Source organism: Rhamphochromis sp. 'chilingali' (assembly GCF_963969265.1).
Source record: "Rhamphochromis sp. 'chilingali' genome assembly, chromosome: 2".
NCBI lineage: Eukaryota > Metazoa > Chordata > Actinopteri > Cichliformes > Cichlidae > Rhamphochromis > Rhamphochromis sp. 'chilingali'.
Window position 1 is genome coordinate 6,764,307 of NC_137930.1, and position 20,811 is coordinate 6,785,117.

The 20,811-nt window shown below is 42.9% G+C and overlaps 1 protein-coding gene across 1 annotated transcript in view; it reads right to left on the bottom strand.

Moving 5' to 3' along the window:
• The window catches only part of kiaa1549la (KIAA1549-like a), a 120,947-nt gene that overhangs the window by 18,333 nt on the left and 81,803 nt on the right, over positions 1–20,811 (bottom strand). Inside the window, exons 14-17 of the mRNA XM_080861594.1 lie at positions 19,760–19,953; positions 11,353–11,498; positions 4,763–4,887; positions 3,811–4,031 (exon numbers count right to left, since the gene is read on the bottom strand). Coding sequence (XP_080717720.1) covers positions 3,811–4,031; positions 4,763–4,887; positions 11,353–11,498; positions 19,760–19,953 — 686 coding nt within the window. The remainder of the gene's footprint in view (positions 1–3,810; positions 4,032–4,762; positions 4,888–11,352; positions 11,499–19,759; positions 19,954–20,811) is intronic.

Sequence of the window (20,811 nt, forward strand, 5' to 3'; positions counted from 1 at the left end):
GGACGCAGCGGAGTCCTATGGGCATCGTGCCTGACGAAAACGAAACGAGCAGAGTCCAATGAACTCGGAACAAAGGTGTCAGGCAGGCAGTGGTGCACAGGACCAGGAACAGGAAATGAGTTTCTTGGGGGGCGAAAAGGCAACAAAGAGGTATCGAAACATGGGGGAGGGCTCTCAGGTAAGAATTCCCCGGGGACCCGGAGAGGCTGGCCGAGGACCAGTTCAGCCAGGGAAACCCCGAGGTCTTCTTTAACCGCGCTACGCAAACCCAGCAAAACCCACGGAAGACGTTCGACCCAGTCGCCACTTGTCAAGGAAGCACGGAGCGCGGCCTTAAGTGACCGGTGAAACCATTCGCACATCCCATTAGCTTGCGGGTGGTATGCTGTGGTGCGGTGGACCTTGACTCCCAGGCCGTCAGCCATAGCAGACCAAAGCTCGGAAACAAACTGGGGGCCCCTGTCCGAGGTAATGTCAGCAGGGGGGCCGAAACGTGAAACCCACGTTGACAAAAACGCCCTGGCCACCGTCGCCGCTGTCGTGGACGCCAGGGGTACCGCCTCCGGCCACCTGGTTGTGCGGTCCACCACAGTTAAAAGGTGCGTGAAACCCTGTGACTGCGGCAAGGGACCAACCAGGTCCACATGAACGTGATCGAAACGCCTACCCGGGACACGGAAAGGCTCGAGGGGTGCCTGTGTGTGCCGGTGGATTTTCGAGCGTTGGCATGGGATACAAACCGCCGCCCATTCTTTCACCGTCTTGCGAAGGCCCGGCCAAACAAACCTGGCGCTGACCAGCTTGACCGAGGCCCGGACGCCGGGATGAGAGAGGGCATGCACCGAGTCAAAAACACGACGACGCCACGAAAGGGGAACCACCGGGCGGGGGCGGCCGGTGGAAACGTCGCAAAGAAGGTGCGGACCGCCGTCCCACACCGGGGTGTCCTCCAGCACGAGGCCCGTTTTTGTTGACTGAAGGGCAAGGACGTCCGGGTCAGCACGTTGCTCGGCGGCCATGGCAGCGTAGTCGATGCCGACATACACCGGAGAAACCAACACACGTGAGAGACAGTCAGCGACGTGATTGGACTTACCAGCCACATGCTGAATGTCTGTGGTAAACTCAGAAATGGCCGCCAACTGGCGCTGCTGGCGTGCGCTCCATGGGTCAGAGACCTTGGACATCGCAAACGTCAAAGGTTTGTGGTCAGCGTACGCAGCAAAGTTGCGACCCTCGAGGAAAAAACGAAAATGCCGTGTTGCGAGGTGCAGGGCCAGCAACTCCCTGTCAAAAACACTGTACTTGCGTTCAGCATCCCGGAGCGTACGACTGAAAAAGGCGAGCGGTTGCCAGAGACCTGAAACCCGCTGTTCCAACACTCCGCCCACTGCCACGTCCGAGGCGTCGGTGGTCAACGCGATCTCCGCCGACGGAAGCGGGTGGGCCAGCAGGGCTGCGTCAGCCAGCGCAGACTTGGCTGCGGAAAACGCACGGACGCGTTCAGGCAGCCAGTCAACCGGATCTTTGGCTGTTTTACCTTTTAAGGCAGCATAGAGTGGCTGTAGCAGGTGGGCAGCTCTGGGGAGAAAGCGGTTGTAAAAATTTATCATCCCCAAGAACTCCTGCAACGCTTTAACCGACGTGGGACGCGGGAAAGCCGAAACGGCCTGGACTCTGTCGGGCAACGGAACCACACCTTCAGCGGAAATGCAGTGCCCGAGGAAATCCAGAACAGGCAACCCAAACTGGCACTTGGAAGGGTTGATGATCAGGCCGTGCGCTTCCAAACGCTGGAAAACCTGGCGCAGATGGGACTCGTGCTGGCTCGCTGAGCAGCTGGCCACCAATATATCGTCCAGATAAACAAAAACGAACGGCAGCCCACGCAAAACGGTGTCCATCAGCCGCTGAAAGGTCTGGGCGGCACCTTTCAGGCCAAACGGCATGCGCAAAAACTCGAACAAGCCGAAGGGGGTAATGACAGCGGTTTTAGGAACGTCTTCGGGGCGCACGGGAACCTGGTGATACCCCCGCACCAAGTCAATTTTAGAAAAAATCGACGTTCCGGCGAGATTGGCAGAAAAATCCTGAATGTGGGGGATGGGGTAACGGTCATTCTCCGTGGCATTATTTAAACGGCGGAAATCTCCGCATGGCCGCCACCGACCATCCGATTTGGGCACCATGTGAAGCGGAGAGGCCCATGCACTGTTCGAACGCTGTACAATGCCAAGGCGCTCCATGGCTGCAAACTCTTCCCGAGCGACGGACAGTTTCGCGGGGTCGAGGCGGCGCGCGCGCGCGAACACCGGGGGCCCGACCGTGGGAATATAATGCTCAACCCCATGCTTCGTTACCGTGCTAGAGAAATTAGGGACAGACAGCGATGGAAACTCTAAAAGCAAACGCTGAAAAGCATCCCCGGAGGTCACTACATTAGCCCGAATCAGGGGCTCGGCGGCCCGAGTAAAACAGGGTAGCGAAGAAAACGAGAGAGCATCGATTAAACGTCTGTTAGCGACATCGACAAGTAGTCCATGAGCACACAGGAAATCAGCACCCAAAATAGGTACAGAGCTAGCAGCAACAACAAAGTTCCACTGGAAATCCCGGCCATGAAAACAAACAGTCACCAACCTTTCCCCAAACGTTTTGATGGGAGAGCCGTTAGCTGCAATGAGCTGCGGCCCACAGTTCGCTGCTAGTCCGTCGGCAGCGGTAGGGGGAAGGAGGCTCTTCTGGGAGCCGGAGTCCACGAGAAAACGTCTCCCGGAGCGCGAGTCCTCTATGAAGAGCAGCCTTTCTGTATTGCCAGCGGTCGCGGCTGCTACGGCGCGCTGGCGGGTCCGTTTCCCTGGGCCGTGAAAGCGCAAGGCGGCAGGCAGCGACGCGCTCTGTCACCAAAACGCTGATGGTAGAAACAGATGCTCTTTCCGCGGTGCCGGCGTGTAGCAATCCCTGCCGTCAGCAAGGGGGCGGATGCTCCGGGGGAGGCAGGTGGAGGCGTGGAAGGTGCCGCCGGCGTGTCCGTAGCCAGGGCGTGAACGTCGAAAGTGCGGCTAGCCAGGAGAATACGATCCGCTTCTTCAGCCAGTGAGCGATAATCCTTCGCAGGCAGAAGCGGAGAGTTCGCGAGGACAGCTCTCACGGCGGCCGGTAGTTGGCGAAGGAAGAGGTGCACGAAGAGGAAACCACCGTCATCCGGCCTGAGCAACGATAGCATGTTCTCCATGAGCTCGAGCGCGGTACCGCCACCCAAGCCTGACAGGTTAAGGAGCTTTTCGGCTCGTTCGGCGTCGGAGAGGGCAGCCGAGATGCCGCGAAGGGCGAACTGAGCCTCCACGTGTACGAACCATGACGGGGGGTCATGGAGCCAAAAGTCCGGCAGTTTCAGCGCCACAGCGAACGTAGCTGCAACAGGAGGCGGAGGTCCGGCGGCCGCTGATGCATCCATAGCGGAGTGTGCGTTATCTACGGCCCGTTGCATGCTCGAGTCAGGGGTCACCAATGTGGAGGTAAGCATCAACGACACAGCTCTCAGTTCTCACTCCTTCTTTATTCGTCTCCAACATCAACTGCGCATATCGCGCCACAAAACACAGGAACACACTTCCTCTACACTGGGTGTGAGTGGAGCCCTCTAGTGGTCCACCACAATTTCATAATAAGGTCTAATCCTCGTAATACAATTTTGTGATTAGTCATTGAGATTTATTTCACTTTCTGCAGCAAATCAAGTCAGTGATAAGACAAACATTTAATTATATTCCAAAATATGCATATTTAATTATATTTATATTACAATACCTCTTGTGACACCCTGCAAAGGACGCCCTCTTTTCCTCGGCAGTCATTGGCTCTTTCACCGCGCTGTCGTGCCGGCTGTGCCTCGTGTCACGGTGGCTATAACCGTGGCTTCCAGTCTCGGAGAGCGAGAATTCTCCGTAGCCTTTCCTCCGGGCCTTCTGACGCAGTTTGTTCCTGTAGTGCTCAATGTCGGACTTCTGTTTAAGCCCACTATGGTTAGCCTGCAAATTCAAGTAATCAAATTATTATTATTTTATATATATATATATATATATATATACACACACACACACACACACACACACACACACACACACACACACACACACACAATTGTTATTTTTACTGTTTTGGCCTCTTTTTAGTACTCACATCCAGATATTCAGACTATGAAACACACTCTAATCATGGGGTTTTCTAGTCTTATGTTAATAGACTGAGGGTGGATTTATCATGAGCCTGTGTGTTGCTGTTTGAGCTGCAGCAAGGTGCAGACAGGTTGAGGCAGAATAAGAATGAGATGTGATGGGCTGACTGAGAGATTAGAGAGAGACAGAGGAATAGTGTTTGTAGCAACAACAGCTATATTCAGTAACAGTACAATTTGTCCCAGAGGAGATGTTATGTTACTACTACTATGGTGGAGGAGGGGTAGTATAACAGAATGGAAAAGCATCTTTCTGAGTTAATGCACCTAAAGAGCTTGATAAACTACTTCTTCAATACCACCCATTAATATTTGTTCAATCAATTGAGTTGATTGATATCAATTTGGATGCAGTCCAACATCATCAATCGTTTAAACAATGGGAGACGAAACGTGGTTACCAAATGCTGCACTTGTCTGTGTGACTCATGGTGTCCTACTTTTTACTCTGCCCTATTCTGTCACCACTTCCGAGTCCAGGAAAGCTTTGAAGACATGCGTGTAAATGTTTGTTTGCCAACTCACGTCCCCATTGACAACCACAGAATCTTGGCTGTGAGAAGAGGAAGAGGGATACGAGTAGGTTGGCTGGGCTGTCATGGGCTTGATAGTGATGAGTCGCAGAGAGCCTGTATGGTCTTCATAGGGATCTGGAAAGACAAGAAAGCACACAACTTGGTAATAAGCAAGAGTACCAGTTCTCAAGGTAGAATAAATCAAAAATCAGTATTAACAGATGGATACAGAGGTTTACTAATGGAGCTACTTTTCATTTCTCGCATACTGTAAGCTTTATATTAAGCTTGGGTGGACTATTTTTGAACCAATGAATGATATGCCTGTTTTTTGCCTTACATCCACTTGCAATCTTATAGTTTACTGTGACGTACAGACCAAGGAAGAAGTTTGTGTTTCAGGTTTGGTGAGGAAAATTTCTGTATTTATTACTCTGTCATGTAGCACTAATAAGCTGGTGTGTGTGTCTACATTGCACCCACAGAGTTTTTGAACTTACTAATGAAGCAAGCTATTGTTAGCTAACACATTAGCACTCTAGGATTTAATTTGTATGATTTTGCTTGTGCTATGTTGGGTTTTTTTGGAGCCATAAGATGAATTTGATCAGTAATGGGTTATCAGCTTTTCAATTTCCTACCTTCCGTTGTCTCATTGCTCACATGTACTTTCCTCCACTGTTTTCCACTCCAAAATAATTGCTTTTATCCTCTAATGTGAGATTTACTTGTTGTCATGGAAACTACAACTTTAATAAACACTAAATCCAATAAGAATTGAGTTTTGTCTCATGAAAAACATCCGCTGTATGTGACTGGTCCTCTGCTTCGCACAGTAACACAATCTCAGTATTTATGAGACTGTATGTTACAGCAGCGAGCAGCAGATGGATAGTGCTATGTTGCTTCACAGTGACTCACTGACTGACTGACATCATATGGCAGACTGCTTCTTTGTAGGGCTACGACAGTATGCCATTAACTCTGCTCCAAACCCACAATGTTACATTCGTCCAGGCACCAGCTTCGTCTGCTCTCATTTGCTGGTGAAACTGTTCAGCCTATCAGAGTGTGACAGCTCAGGTCAGGACAGGTGGCATCACAAGCAGCAGAGGGCTGTGAACCTGAATGGACACAGGTAACAATGTGTTGTAGCTAACGTGAACCCTGAACCATTTCACAGCAAGTGGCAAACACTGTACTGGTGTTTGAATTGAACATGTACATGGTTTCTGCCACAAAGGTTGTTACATCTGGTGAGTGCCACGGAGAGTGTGTGTGTGTGCATGTTTAGACATCTTTGTGAGGACCAAAAATTGGCATGCTATAGTTTTGGGAACCAACAGTCACTTATGTGGACAAAATGCCCGTCCCCAAGTTTGTAGGCATTTTTGAGGCTCAAAATGTGGTTTTAGTGTCAGGGTTACAATTAGGTTATGGTTAGGCTGAGGGTTAGGATTAGGCATTCATATTTGATGGTTAGGGTTAAGGTAAGTGGCTAGGGAAGGCATTATATCAATGAGATATCCTCACTAAGACATGAAAACGAGTGTGTGTGTGTGTATGTGTGGCTGTGGGTGGTTGGCTGGTTGGCTGGTTGGCTGCATATGTGCACTCCTGCACTCAGGGAAGACAGAGGCCAAAACGAGGGTGAAATTCAACAAAGGCTATTTTATATTATTTTATTTTACAATAACTTATCTTGCCTAAGTTTCACTATGAAGAAAAAGTAGCAACTGAATCATATTTATTTTCATACAGCACTGACTGGTTTGGTCTACATAAATGGGAACATTACAAACATTACAAATATAACGTTTGTAGGCTTTGCTTTTTAATTTTTTCCTTATTAGGAAAAATTTCTACTTTCCTGTTGTGTCTGTTCCTTCATTTAATTTAGCGTCAGCATGATGGCTGTGTTGTTGTTTTGCTTCCTCACAGCTACACATTTCAGATCAACAAAGAAGGGTCCTTCTTCTCTTCTTCTTTTGTGGTTAAATACATTTTAAAACATGTGGCTTCATTGACTGAATGTAGAAACTACATGTTGCATAATTTGAATAAACTACATTTTAGAGCCCCCGTTACTCAGTGTGTCTTCTGGTAAACAGTATGAGTCAGTCAACAATCTGCTGGTACTTTTGCTGTTTACTCCTTTATGTTTGCAGCAATATTGGTTACTATTATGGAGATGATTTAACAGATGAACAATAAAGTTAGTATATCCATAGACTACATATAAAACCACCATCATGTTATCCATTAGTTTTGGGATTTGAACCCTGAACATCTGAGGAACATTAAAACGTTCATTTAGCTATACTAAGGTCAGTGTTAGATGTAGTCTGTTTCTCTTGAACAGTTGCTCTAAAATCATTCTAAAATGTAAAAAACTACAACACTGTTTTTAGTCTCTTGTTGTGGAAGTTTAGCGTGCGAAATAAAAGAAGTCCCACTGTCTTTTGAGTGGTTTACTCTTGTAAGAAGGAATTTAGTCAGCACAAGGCACTGATGGCACTGCCCTGAAGGATTCACCGGAACAATGGAACCAGGCCGTACTTATATGGAAAGCTGTATCTTCATATATAAGAAACTAATCTTCTACATGTCTCACATCTGACAGATTCATTTTGGCTCACACTTCTTTACAACATTGCTTCAGTTTATTGAAGTTTGCATGTATTTGTTCATCACAGCTCTCTTGACTGAAACACTGGAACACCTCAATTGTTTTCTTTTTTGGCCATTCTGTTGCAGATTTGCTGCTGCTGCACTTGGGGTCATTGTTTTGTTACGCGACGCAATCTGGACTAAGCTTTATCTTGAGTATACAGAGGAGTTCACAGTGGACTCAACTACACCTCAACAGGCCCAAATCATCACCCCCTCCACCACTGTGCTCAACAGTAGCTATGAGGCATTTGTGCTGGAATGCTGTTATGTTTCTCAAACTGTGGCACTGTGCATTATGGCCAAACATCTCCACTTTGTATCCCATCTGTACAAAGGACATTGCTCCAGAAGTCTTGTGGTTTGTTCAAAATCAACTTTGCAATTCTAAGCTGTGTTGTTCTGTTGAGAAAGAAGATGCTTTTCCTGATAATGCTTCGAAACGAGCCACACTTGTTCAGTCTTTTTCTAGTTTTTTTGCAAGGAACTTTAACTTTTAACATGCTAACTGAGGTCTGTGGAGTCTGAGATGTAGTTCTTGAGTGTTTGCATTTTCATTTCACTTTCGCTGACTCTCGCAAGTAAAATTACGGGTGTAGTACAAAATTCTCTTTAGCCAATGCTTTGACACCTGTAAAACTTCCTGAAGATGTGTGACCCACTGCAGCAAGCAGGTGTTTTTATCATTTCTGTAGCATACCGGCATTATTCTCTCCCTTTTTTTCTGAAAACTCTATTCCTGTCCATCTCCAGCTCTCTGCAATCTCTAGTGAGAAAATGAAACAATTACTCATCTTCTTGTCTCTTCTGGGTAAGCATTCATTCGCTCGCATAAACACTATTAATCACTTAAATTGCTGTGAACATTAGTTTGCTGATGCAAAAGAGATCTGAAAATCACAGTGTCCCAGAATGCCACTGAACAGCAGCAACGTGGCAGTGTTACCAGTGATCAGAGCAATGTTTAGGCAATCAATTCTGAAACTGCAGAGCTGGAAAAAAAACTGGGCTGATAATCTGTTGAACAGTTCAAAGATGCAGTGCATTCACTGCCACTACTGATTACAGGTGATGTAGATCAAAAGGCACAGTCTATTATCTCATGTCTGACAAAATGTTTGTTTTTAATCCTGTGATGTCTGCTAATTTAACGCTAGTGAGGAATCTGTGCAGACAGCGAATAATGTTATCATTTTATCACATTCTGCAAACTATGTAATTTATATAATATTTTATAAATATGTTTTAGGTTTACAGGTTGCCAAATATTGCAAGGGCTGACAAAAGCATTCATGCTTGCATCTTTGGACCTCTAAATTAGCTTAGCAGGTTCAACCCACAGACTGTATATAAAAGATGGACTGACCACCAAGATGGCAACCATTAGTTATGAAATCTGTATGTGGCGGGGCGTGGTCTGCAATGCCGCTGCAGGAGCGATGGACGCACCTGCAAGGCATCTGCAATCATGCCTCGTTGGCTTGAAAATCTGCACTAGGTCCTGAGGGTCGTGTTGTTGTTGTTGTTGACGCAGTCGGGCTTTGAGCTGGAAAGTTGCAGCCGACTGAGTGTGTTTGCAGCAGCTTAGTAAAAAGATGCGGAAAAGCATGTTCATGGAAACATCATCAAGTCTGCCGTGCAATGTTTACACTGCATTTGGAAACTTCAACATTTGCCTTGCTTGTCCCATGTTGAAGTTTTTGGACCATAAGTGAAACTAGTTGGATGGACGGGTGAAGTCCTAAACCATACAAGGCTATTTAGCTTCATCAAGATGCATCCATTAGCAATATGCTACAGCACATATATATTTATTAATTAATAGTAAGTAGCAGACTACTAAAATAGATAATTCCATTAAAATGCTAAAAAGGGACTAAAGGGGCAAACACAGTTGAGAAGTCCATTGCAGTGGAGTGGTCCAAATTACCAGAAGTGAGCCTATCTATGGAAAACTACAACATTTTTTATTGTCACAACCTGCTAACATGCTTTTTTAAGCTTTATTAGGAGAACTGTCATTTACTTCAGCAGCGGAGATTGTCATATGGCTGTAAACAAGAACCTTCTTCTTTAAAATGACACAGTACCTGCCAGCTACTTTGTTGAATTAATGATGGAGAACATTTCAAAAGGCTCAAAGATGATGCAGTAGAAAACAGACATTGTCTTTTTTCATTTCACATGTTCTGTTTAAACTTGGCACCACCATTACTCATAACAGGAGTTCACTTGAAGTTGCGCCATCATGCTAGAACCAGCTATTGTAGCCTCAGGCAATGACGAGAAGACCACAGAAGGTGGTAAGCTCATTTTTTTTATGAAGCCTCAGTTTTTGTCATTTCTAGATTTGACTTGAGTCCTAACTGACACTGACTCAAGAGTCTGGATAGATTTAGCCAAAGAGTGATTATAAAGAAAAATGTTAGTAGCTTCCTGGTCCGAAAAGGGGAAGGGGAAGTGAAATAGCTATTGGAGGACATCGTAGTGGCTGGATTCATTTTTCATAGATGTACCCAAATGTAAATGTGTGTATATGACAGATTTAGCACAGCTCCCACAGATTAACATGGGCTTTGTGTATAGTTTTGCTCACATATACCATGCTTACTCCCAACACAAGCACACCTATGCTAATTTTGTTTTGTGTTGTTTTGCTTTTATATCAACTTTAAAGTTGCTTAATTTTTTTCTTGAATTCAATTCAGTTCAATTCAATTTTTCTTATGAAGCACCAAACCACAACAACAGTTGCCTCAAGCTGCTTAAAGTGAACTTAATAATGTGAAGTACGTGTTTGTCATCATCATGGACCAGTCTCCTCTTTTTATGACCTTTTTTAACAAATGCTTTTAAATTAATAATGCATTCTTCATAATTAGTCATCAACCGTCTGTCTAATTGATGTAGTAGTGTGAAAAATATCAGAATCGGCATAAAAAGGTAGAAAACAACATGGAAATAAAGATGTCCTTATAACCAAGAAGTGTCGATAAAACATCAATAAACTAAGCTACAGCATGTCATCGCAGATTTTAGACTACATCAGGTCCCTTCTTTAACAAAAAAAAAAAGAAATGTGACTCTTGATTACAAGTAACCTTCTCATTTTAATAGTAATTCAATTATAACTTGGCATTTAAGTAGTCATACCCTTTGTGTGTGTGTGTGTTTTTAATATTGCACTCTGTGTGAGTGCAATATCTAAAAGCTCATTTAAAATGATGGAGAGGACAGGCATCAAGGATTAACAAGTAACTTTCCTACAGCATAGAACATATGCAGTGGGTTGTATGGATTTGAATAACACCTAAGGTGACACTACGCTGTCAGAACTGTTTCCTCCCACTTCCTTGTCTTTCTCTGTGGTTCTGCTCCAAAGTAAGTTGATGCAACGCTTAAGGAATATGTACTCGCTTTTATCTCCATGCAGCATTTGGAATGAGGTAAGCCGATTGAAAACAGCCTAAATAGCAACACGTGAATGCTTCATGTGTCTTCTAACTGATCTAATATCCCAGTTTGCATATGAGCGGACGTGTGACAATATCTGATAAGTACATGTGTCGTCCCTGATAGTTACATGATGCTGTAGCAGGCTGACTCATTGTAAGCATGAGTGTGTTTGCGCTTCATTAGCTCACAATAATTATCCTTGGGTAAAAACATCATAGCATGAGTGTGTGTGTGGAGGGGCGGGGGGTGGTCAGTTTTTTGGTGATCTGCACTTGTTTATTAGCAATGAAAGACTTTCTGATGGGCACAAACATAAGGAGAGGCAGATTTTTTTCCATCTATCCATCCATCTGTCTTTGTATGTGTCCTTCTCCTAATACCTTCCCTTCTTCCTCCTTCACTGGAATCATCTCATTCTTTGTCTACCTTCTTAACCCCCTCCCTCCTCATCTCTCTTTCCTTCCTCCTCCTCACCGTTGGCGCCCCTCTTGTGTAGCTCCTCTTTGCCGTTCTTGCTGCTGCTGCCAGTCGCAGTCCTCCGGGCCGAGGAGCTCTTGCTGGTGTTCAGCTTCCCGGAGCCGTTACTCGACACCGAGCCATCCTCATCACTTGGCAACCTCCTGTAGTAGCCATGGCAACAGAAAGGAGGCGAAGGGAGAGAGGAAAAGGGAGGGGCGAAGAGGGTTGTGAGTGTGTACACAAACAGGGCATCATCTCACAGTTATTACTGCCAACACACTATTTAAAAAAATGTTAATGGCTCATTACAAAAAAGAAAAAAACCCAAAAGTGCTTTACAAGCCAAAAACATGTGGTGTGGTGTTTGTATGTGAGTGTGCGCATTTTATGACAATCGTGTAGGTAAACCAGCAGATTTGGAAGTTTATATGCAATTTAATTTGTCCTGGAAATGCCAAAAAAAAGAGAAAAAAGGTAAAAGCTTGGCTGTAAGGACTGTATAGTCTACGGGAACTGAAGGTGAACAAACTTTGTAAAATCTAAGCTACTTTTCAAGTGGCATTGTTTAACTATAAGTGACATCATTAGTCACAAAGACAGAGATGTCTAAAACATTAAAATCTGCAGCAGCAACTTGATCTGAAAGGTGAAGATTAGCATTGTCACACATCGTGCTACCTGCCAATTGTCAACACCACTGACTCAACTTTTGTCTCATCTTGAGCTAATCACTTGTCATCACCAAATTATATAATTGTCAGTCATAAAAGTTTGAGTCCCCAACTTTTTCTTTGTGCTTCATATTGTCCCTCCTGACAGGGTCAAAGGGGACTGGAGCTACAGGATACTCCCTGGGCAGAACACCAGACTGTCACAGACAACCATTCACATCTACAGATAACTAAGAACTAATGAACCTAACATGCATGTCTTTGGAATGTGACACCAGGAGAAGACATGAATTCCACACAGAAAGGCTCCGGCCTGCTGGCGGATTCGAACCCACTGTGCTGCCCGGATAAGCCATTAAGTGAAAGGATGACTGATGGCATATGACATCACATCAGCAAATAAGATAACATTATAGATATACAAGCCTGATCATTTAGAGTCAAATTAATGTCATAGCATTTTTTTTAAATGATAAATGATTTATTTCTTATCTTATCTTGTGCACCTAAACTAATAACACTCCTGACTCCTGGCATTTTCATGCCAGCTTCCACACCTGATAATCAGCAGTTACAGTAGCTTGACCTATGTGATGTTAGCAGCTAACTAGACAAATTACATCACCTTTTACTGTTGTACTGTGTCATACGGTGTTTGTGCTTTTAGAGATGGTGATTAGACTTGTGCTGAATGCACCTTGTAAAAAAAAAAAAACGTGAAATGAAGAAATGCAGGGCAAATGTGAAGGACAAGCAGAACAATGGCATGCTGATTTTTTGGGATAGCCTGGCTTCCGGCCAGGGACCTTGATGGAAAACAGCCCAGCATGCATATATTTCCCACTCAAAGAGTCATTTCCCTTTACTTCAGAGGAAATTATATTGATGACATTTATTTCCTGTTATAGCAGCAACCTCCAGGCTTTATCATAACCTTAAACCAAATAGTGATCTACATTATAGTGACTTGCTTTTGTCCCCAAAAGGTAACATCAAGTCAGTGTATTAAACACTTTTATGTCCTTTATGTCCAGTGTGTGTGTGTGAAAAAAACTCATGCATAAACATGTACGAATTCAAAAATAGCACTTAGTCAGTTCAATCTATATACCGAGCACACACATACGCACACACACGTGCAGGGTACACAAACACACATGCGCACAGCCTTGAGGCATGTAAGACACAGCAGCTACACAACGTGACAGGCCGGTCTACAGGTGGTGTGAGATGCACAAATCAGCCGGAGCCGACATTACAGAACCACAGGCGAGGCTAACACTGTGAACACACACACACACACACACACACACACACACACTGCAGCCAGTGCTGTGTCCGGTGACTGGCCAAGTCAAAGTAAAAGTCATGTGGAATCAGGCAAAGAGCCGCTGGGATGGAAGGAGAAATACAGTGTGTGTTCCACATAAATCTGTGAAGGCCAGAGGGAGGAGCAGCTGAATCAATAATCACACTACTGGAGACTAGCGTTCATCTCCGTGCCGCTCTTTGTGCCTCACAAACTGCAGCTCTCTGGAGGCTGAAGTGAGCAGAATAAATGCTGCCCCTGTGAACCCATCCTACAGTGTTGCCCCATGGTTAGCATGCAGACTGCGTCTTCCTCCTTCCTCACACCAGAGCATGTTCAGCGGGTAAAATAATCACCGCCGTTGTTTCTCACATTGTTTCAGTTTTTTATGGTTTAAACAAAGAACCATTTTGAAATGAAGCAGAAAATGATCACATCACTCTGCTCGTGTCAAGACAATGACGCAATCACACACAAAAAGCTGACTGCAATTTAGTCACTGTTGAAGACAAACGGTTATATTACAAAGCTGCAGGAGTAAAATATATATTCTTAAAACACAAACATGTGGCACCTGTTCCACTGCTCATTAGCACAAATAACTATAATATACAGCAAACAATAATATTAAAGGAACTGTTGAATTCAAATACAAGACAAATACTATTATTTACTCTCAGACATCATACAGAGCCAAGAAAAAAAAAACCCTCTGACATGGCCTGTTTAGTATTTAACAAAAATTCTTAATTATTTTAAAAGATAGGCATCCATAGATGGTAGTCTATCTGTCAATCTGCTGTTTTGTGATGGGTGGGAACAACATCATCTACCCAAATCTACCCACTTGTGATACCACAACCAGTTAGGGCCGAGGGCAGCGTCAATGAATTTGAAATGCACGCACAAAATAAAAAGCCCAAACTGGAACGCAGTGCAAAGTGATTTCAATAACATGTATACTGCTTAGCAATGCAAAGTCATTTGAAAATGACAATCGTGCAACTTTTCATCTAATGCAAGTCGGAAACTTTTCCTTTATGATAAAGCACAGCACCTGGTTCTGCCTGCACACAGACCACAAAGCACAACAATAAATGCATTCTTGGTTGTTGTTTGGGTTTGAAATCCATTGCACCCCACATTGCATCGGTTCGACAGTGAGATATGTATGTACCCAGGTGGTAGAATAATGTGAATAGTGTTACCTTCTTTGAGAATGTGTGTGCCGGTTGGTAAAGCTGATTATCAAACTATGCCAGCGCTTCCAGTCCTTTACACTGTCATCACCGTCACACAGAACGGCTGCCTCTTGCTTGGCTACAGCCAGGGTTATAAATATACATGTGTTTATCATCCTCGAGAGGCAAAGCACAACTAATCCCACCTCCATTCATTTTCATCTAGTGGTGTATAAATGTGAGGCTCTGTCTTATGTGCATTTCTGCATTTGCATTAATGTGAGAGGAGGCATGATGCATCTCATTTATGACTCCCGAACTTCCTCAAGGGAAAGCTGTCGCAATTGACTGTGGGCGCGGGTGTGGGTGTCGCTCATAGTAGAGAAATGTTTGGGGATGGAAACGTTTACAAAAAGAACAGTTTTCATATTTTGTTCTAAATCTTTTCAGTGTTTATGCATAGAACAGATTATGTCATAAGTCTAGTGAAATCTACCGGGAATAAGACCTTTTGGTACATTTTGGGAAATGTGTTTAAATGGCAGGATTCCGGCAGATGTTTGCAAATCACATTCATCGCTCATGAGTGAAAAGCAGGGACAATAACAAGGAAGATTAGAAACAAAAAAAGAGAAAATATATGGGGAAGAGACTTCATTTATTACCAAATAAAGACAAGCTGCATAAAACATGAAGATTAGCAGCAGATAGATGCAACTTTCATTTTCTAACATTATTCATTCTGATTTGAAATCACAGAAATACAATCAAACACTCAAATGTCTAATCCTCAGTAGTAGCCCAGTGGCTGTGGGGACAAATGACCATCTGTTTAGCCGTGTGTTTGGGTCATTACATGGATTTCATTAGTTTTTCACTGAGAGCAGATTGTGTCTGATCAGTTTGTCTCTTCCCATGAGCTCACATTTCCAAAATCACCATAAATCTAATACACAGTATTTCGCTCAACTTTTAAAAAAAATGTAGAAATAACATTTTACTAGAGCCAAGCTTCAGAGCTCTAATCCAAAATAGTGCCCAACTTTTCAAAACGGGCTCGTTCCGGCTTGCTTGTGATGGTTTTGGTGACGTCTTTGAGTTTTGGTTCTTGTTTTCATTGTTATTCTAGTGGTGTTGACTTTTTGTCTGCCCAGCGCTTCCCGTGTTCCTTCTGTCTCGTCTGTCTGCTTTCTGTGTGGCATGTTTACTGTGAGTCTTGTCGCCTTCATGTTAAACATGGTTTTTGTTTGTTTCCTGTTTGACTTTGATAGGTTTCTTCTGGCTGCTTTGTTTTATCTTGTGTCCTGATGTGATTTTTCTATCCGATTATTGCTGTAGCTTGCATATTCTCCAGTTTTTAATTATATTCTTTGTGTTTGTATGGTCACGTTTGTCCTCTGCTGTCATATGTTAGTCAAACAGGCATGCACTCAAAACATTTTTTAGGGTGTGGAGACCAGTCAGTGAGCTAATGGCAAATTTCTGATCTCTAATTAATAGTGTGTATTTCCAGACTGGTTGGGGAGGTATAGATATGTTGATGCAGCAAAAGCATGCTTGCAAATGCTAGCAGGTTGCTGTTGTTCCCCATAGTTTATATGGAAAACGGTGAATGTCAGAAAAAATACTCAACAAGTAGTTGTGAAAAGTGCGATCAAAACTGGCAATTTCTACCGCTTACCTTCAAAGACAAAGTTTCACCTTTTGAAATGTATTGTTTGAAGTGGTAAGATAGAACTTTTACTGTGAAGGCGCATGCTATCCGTTTCCATTTTGTGTGAACTTTTTTCATGTTTTATCTACAGCTTGAAGAGTAAAAAGGCTAAAAAGTCTGCAGCTTTCATGCAAACTACAGGCGACTGTAGCAATTTGCAAGGGATCTCACGGGGAGCTTTTTGGTGCAGAACCCAACTTGCAAATCATTTCGCTGGGCAGTGAGCTGACCTGTGAGAAGGTGTGAGGAGGTCACTAACTGGTCTCTAGGCCTGTGTGACTGAGGCCTTATGCTTTTGCAATGTTTCTTCCATGTTCTTTTACAGACGTGGATCATAGTGACAGGCTTCAGCTGCAGTTTCTGAGACAAACTTTTTAATCAACAGTGAACTTCCTCCTGATTTCACTGGGTACAGATGCATTTTTTTTTTTTACTTTATTGCTCCCCAACTTTTGAAATCAGTCTATGATTCATGCCACATGCCGAAACATGATCCAAATCTTTCAAACCTGACACTACGCTTTAAGCAATACACCCCCCAGTGTGTAGAAGACTGGAGGAAATGCGCTTAAGCTTGCACGGATTCTATTTTTTTAATATTAGTAGTATTTTTGGAGACATTTAGTTGCAGATAATTATCTGTGAACGACCTAATGAACCCACATTAGTGCAGCAGGAAGCCATCGGACTCATGTCATCAGCGTATTTAAAAATATGAGAAGAGGCGTGACATTCATTAGTGTAGAGTTTGTATAAAATCCAGTACTGGCCATTTTTGCTAATGAGAGGACACGGTCTCTCTGCTCACTAAAACGACAATGAAATTATTCATCCAAAAAATGTTATTTAAATGTTACTTAAACAGATGACTTTGGGTTTGTACTCTCTCCAGTGTAGACACCAATCCCAACACAAAAAGAGCCTCAGTAACTATAAAAAAATTAAAATTGTTCGCCTCTGCTGCGAAGCCATCTCTGATATCTATAAAGAAATGTATATGATATTCGTATGTTTCAGTGAGACTAGCTGTGCGTAAGACACCTCCACCCCCACCACCTGTACGGTTGGCGATCCGATCCCAGGCTGGAAACAGTCCCAAAGTATCCTTGGGAATACACTGAACCCCAGATTGCTCCTAGTGTGTGCATCATGTGAATGTTAGATAGAAAAACTGTAGAAAAAAGTGCGTTTATGAATGTCTGTGTCGATAGATAGTTTTGTTTTTTTTTACTAATGAAATATCTGAAGGAATTATGAATTCATACCACCACTCAGTACTTGTAGGAAACTTAATTATCTTTGCGCCTCAAACAAACACAGTGGTGAAATCTCAGGCAGCAGATTCCCCTTTGATGCCATGAGCTTGACAGCAAACTGATAACCAGACAAATCAAAGACAAATGAAAACTTTCTAGTTTTCAGACTCAGTAACATGTAGAAACTCCTAAAAATCATCATAAAACACTGATTTGTGTAACAAGTTATAACTATGCACAACATTTTAAATTTGAAGATAATCAAAAATCTCTTTGAAACACATTTGAGCTTTGAAAAAAAATACTAAGATGAAGCCTGTTTGTTTTTTTGACTCAGCAGGGATGATTTTAAATACGAGAAGCTGAGAATATTTTATATTGAAAGCCATATGGAATCCTAGAGTGCCTTATTGGGTTATATTGCATTATATGTTCACATTTCCCCATAAACTGACATAGAAAAGGTACAAAATGGTGCGTAACATTTGACAAGAATGCAGGAAATGAAACGTCTGATGCTTGAAATAATCAGGGGGAGGGGTGTCTGGCCCTCCACCTTTCCTAAACACATGTTATGTATATTCTTACATATAAAGTATAATGAGAGAGATATTGATTTTGTGGATTATCTGTATTTTTTATTTTAAACTTGTTTATTAATTTCTGACTTTGAGACACACCGGTGTGTCTACTGGCCAATTAGTTTTTTCACAGGTCCAGCAGCCCCATAATGAGTCATTTAAACAGGTAATGCTCGTCGTTGCCAGTGATACCCCGTCCCACGCTGTTTACAGTAGATCTTGCTCATCAGTAGATGAAAGGCACAGTCGTTTAAATGTATTTCCTGTTAATTTACACAAATCTTTTGTGTCACATCATGTGTCAGATAGGTGTTAAGCTGTTAACAGTTGAAAATTACTGGAGCAATTATTTATTCACACTTAAATGGGATCATCTGTATTTGTATAGCAACACACCTAACACCACTATTAGACTCAGCGCTCTCAACTTCAGCCTAGTACATCACTCCATCCGTTGTTTTGGCTGCAAACAGAAGCAGCTTCCCTTCTTTTGTCTACAAACAGCCTTTCGTTAACATTGGACTTATCTTAAAATCATGTCAATCTGTCAGACTGTGCACTGCTTACTCTGGGCTTCTCTCTGGCTTAACTGTGATGCACAAACAAGCACTGATGTCTGGACTTGCTGAAAAGCTCTGGTTTTGTCACCGCCTTGTTCACTGACTGAAACAGATGCTCGAGAACTTTGTTCTTCCCCTTCACAAGACTTCCAGCTGGGAACAGCATGTCGGATCAGCTCGCTATCTCAGCACTGTACCTGTGTTCAATCACAGCGTATAGTGATGTATGAACAAGGGAGAGCTTTCCTTTACATCCACATCTATAATGAATTATGCACAATGATGGCAGCAGTGTGACATAAGACACCTCCTCTACTGGGTTTTGGTCCGTGAAAGGGTCAGACTACACTTTTGTGTTAACGACATGCTTTGCTTAAACACCCAAAAGCAAACCGTCAAGCTCAAATTTCTCTGAGCCAACTGCTGCTATTGTTGGACATAAAACAATGTTTTAAAACAGACACTACAGCTGAGGGTGTGTTACCCTCTCTGCATCACAGCTGATCGAGCCTAATTCATACCTAGTAGATGCATATCAGCTGAATGGGTAACACAATATTATGTGACAAAAATTGTATTCTTAAAACTTCTTTATGTAAATTTGAGTCAACAGGACTTTTGAAGTTTCATGTGTGTTTATGTTTTCCAGATTCTTCTGTGGGGACGAGTCGCCCTGGCAACCAGCCAGCAGACATTTAAACCCAAACCATGATCAATACCTAACCCTAATCAAATCAATTTTATTGTCTAAACCTCACCAAATATGTTTTTTAAATTAATAATATATCAAAAATAACACAAATGAAGTCTGTGAGGTCTATTTGGGTGAACATTTTTCATTTAATACTTGAGATTTTGCCATTAGAACTTGAGTTCAGTCCACATAAAAAAAATAATGATATATAATTAATGTTTTATCCAAATTGTAGCATATGTCTGTGCATGTCTCTGTTTCGGTTTGGTAGGTAACACCTGACTAAATGATCACACCAAAATAAAGATTTTTGTGCTACTTGTCTTCATGATTTAAAAAAAAACACACTAAAAAAACAGATGCAATGATAAAGCACAATAATGCTAACATCCAAATCATTTATATAAGGTCAGTTTTCCCAGTACATTAAAGCAGATGAGTCAGTAACTTTCTTACCCTCCTTTGTGTATGTCAGCAGACGGAGGCCTCTTATTGGCAGTCCCATCCTGGTGCACCTTCTTATCCAGTGACAGCGACAATGGAGCGTCTCGCACAGGCAGCCCCAAAACCAGCGTCTCCTTGGTAACAGAGACTGCCTCATCACCAGTTCGACCCATGTGCTTCTTGGCATAGTCGAAGCCCTGGACAGGCTGTTGGGGGGGAAAGGACAACACATAATGTTTGAATTTGCACAGTCAAAGCTAATCCAGCTTTTAGCACAATCCAGTCAGGAGTTTTTGGATTGATGGACCAAAAGCAACTTGAGACATGAAAACAAACATCGACTGTAGAGCACATGCAAAGACATCAAAAAAGACAATGCAACCGTTTCTGATATGCTGTACATGGCAGACGCTGATGAGAGGGAAATATTGGAAGTCAGTTTACTTTAAAACTCACAAAAAATTAACAATATATAACAATATATCAGCCACAGAATGTGCAGATCTAGCATGAATGAAAAGAGCAGTTGACACCAAAAGAATAACTGAAGAATCAAAAGTGCGAGGCAGGATTTCTTGCAGAATTGAACATCAGAGTTTTCCCATTTACATTATTGGTAAGCTAGTTTTCAGTTTAATTATATATGTTATACTGATGCATTTCAACAAGCAAACAAATAGAGCCAATAGCCAGCTGAAGCATGCATACAACTAATGTTCATGACAGTTTCAGCTGTGTGGTGGCAGATGTCTTTTCTGCCTGTTGCCATAGCAAAAACATAAATACATCTGCACTTTTTATTGTCTTTGCCTACTGTTTTGTGACATCAGTTGCCCATTGTTGCATTGTTCAGTGCACAACACCTTTTATCCTGATATAAGCACTCTGGATTGAGCGGTAATTGAAGCCATAATGTTGGGTAACACACTTACAGCAGAAGCAAAAGCTTAAAGTTTAATTTGGTGAGAAGTCACCACACTTTAGAAAAGCTCGCTGGATTTGACAGGCAATACCATACGTGCAGTTTTTATGGCATGCCACAGAAATTAAAGTTAAGGCTCCTT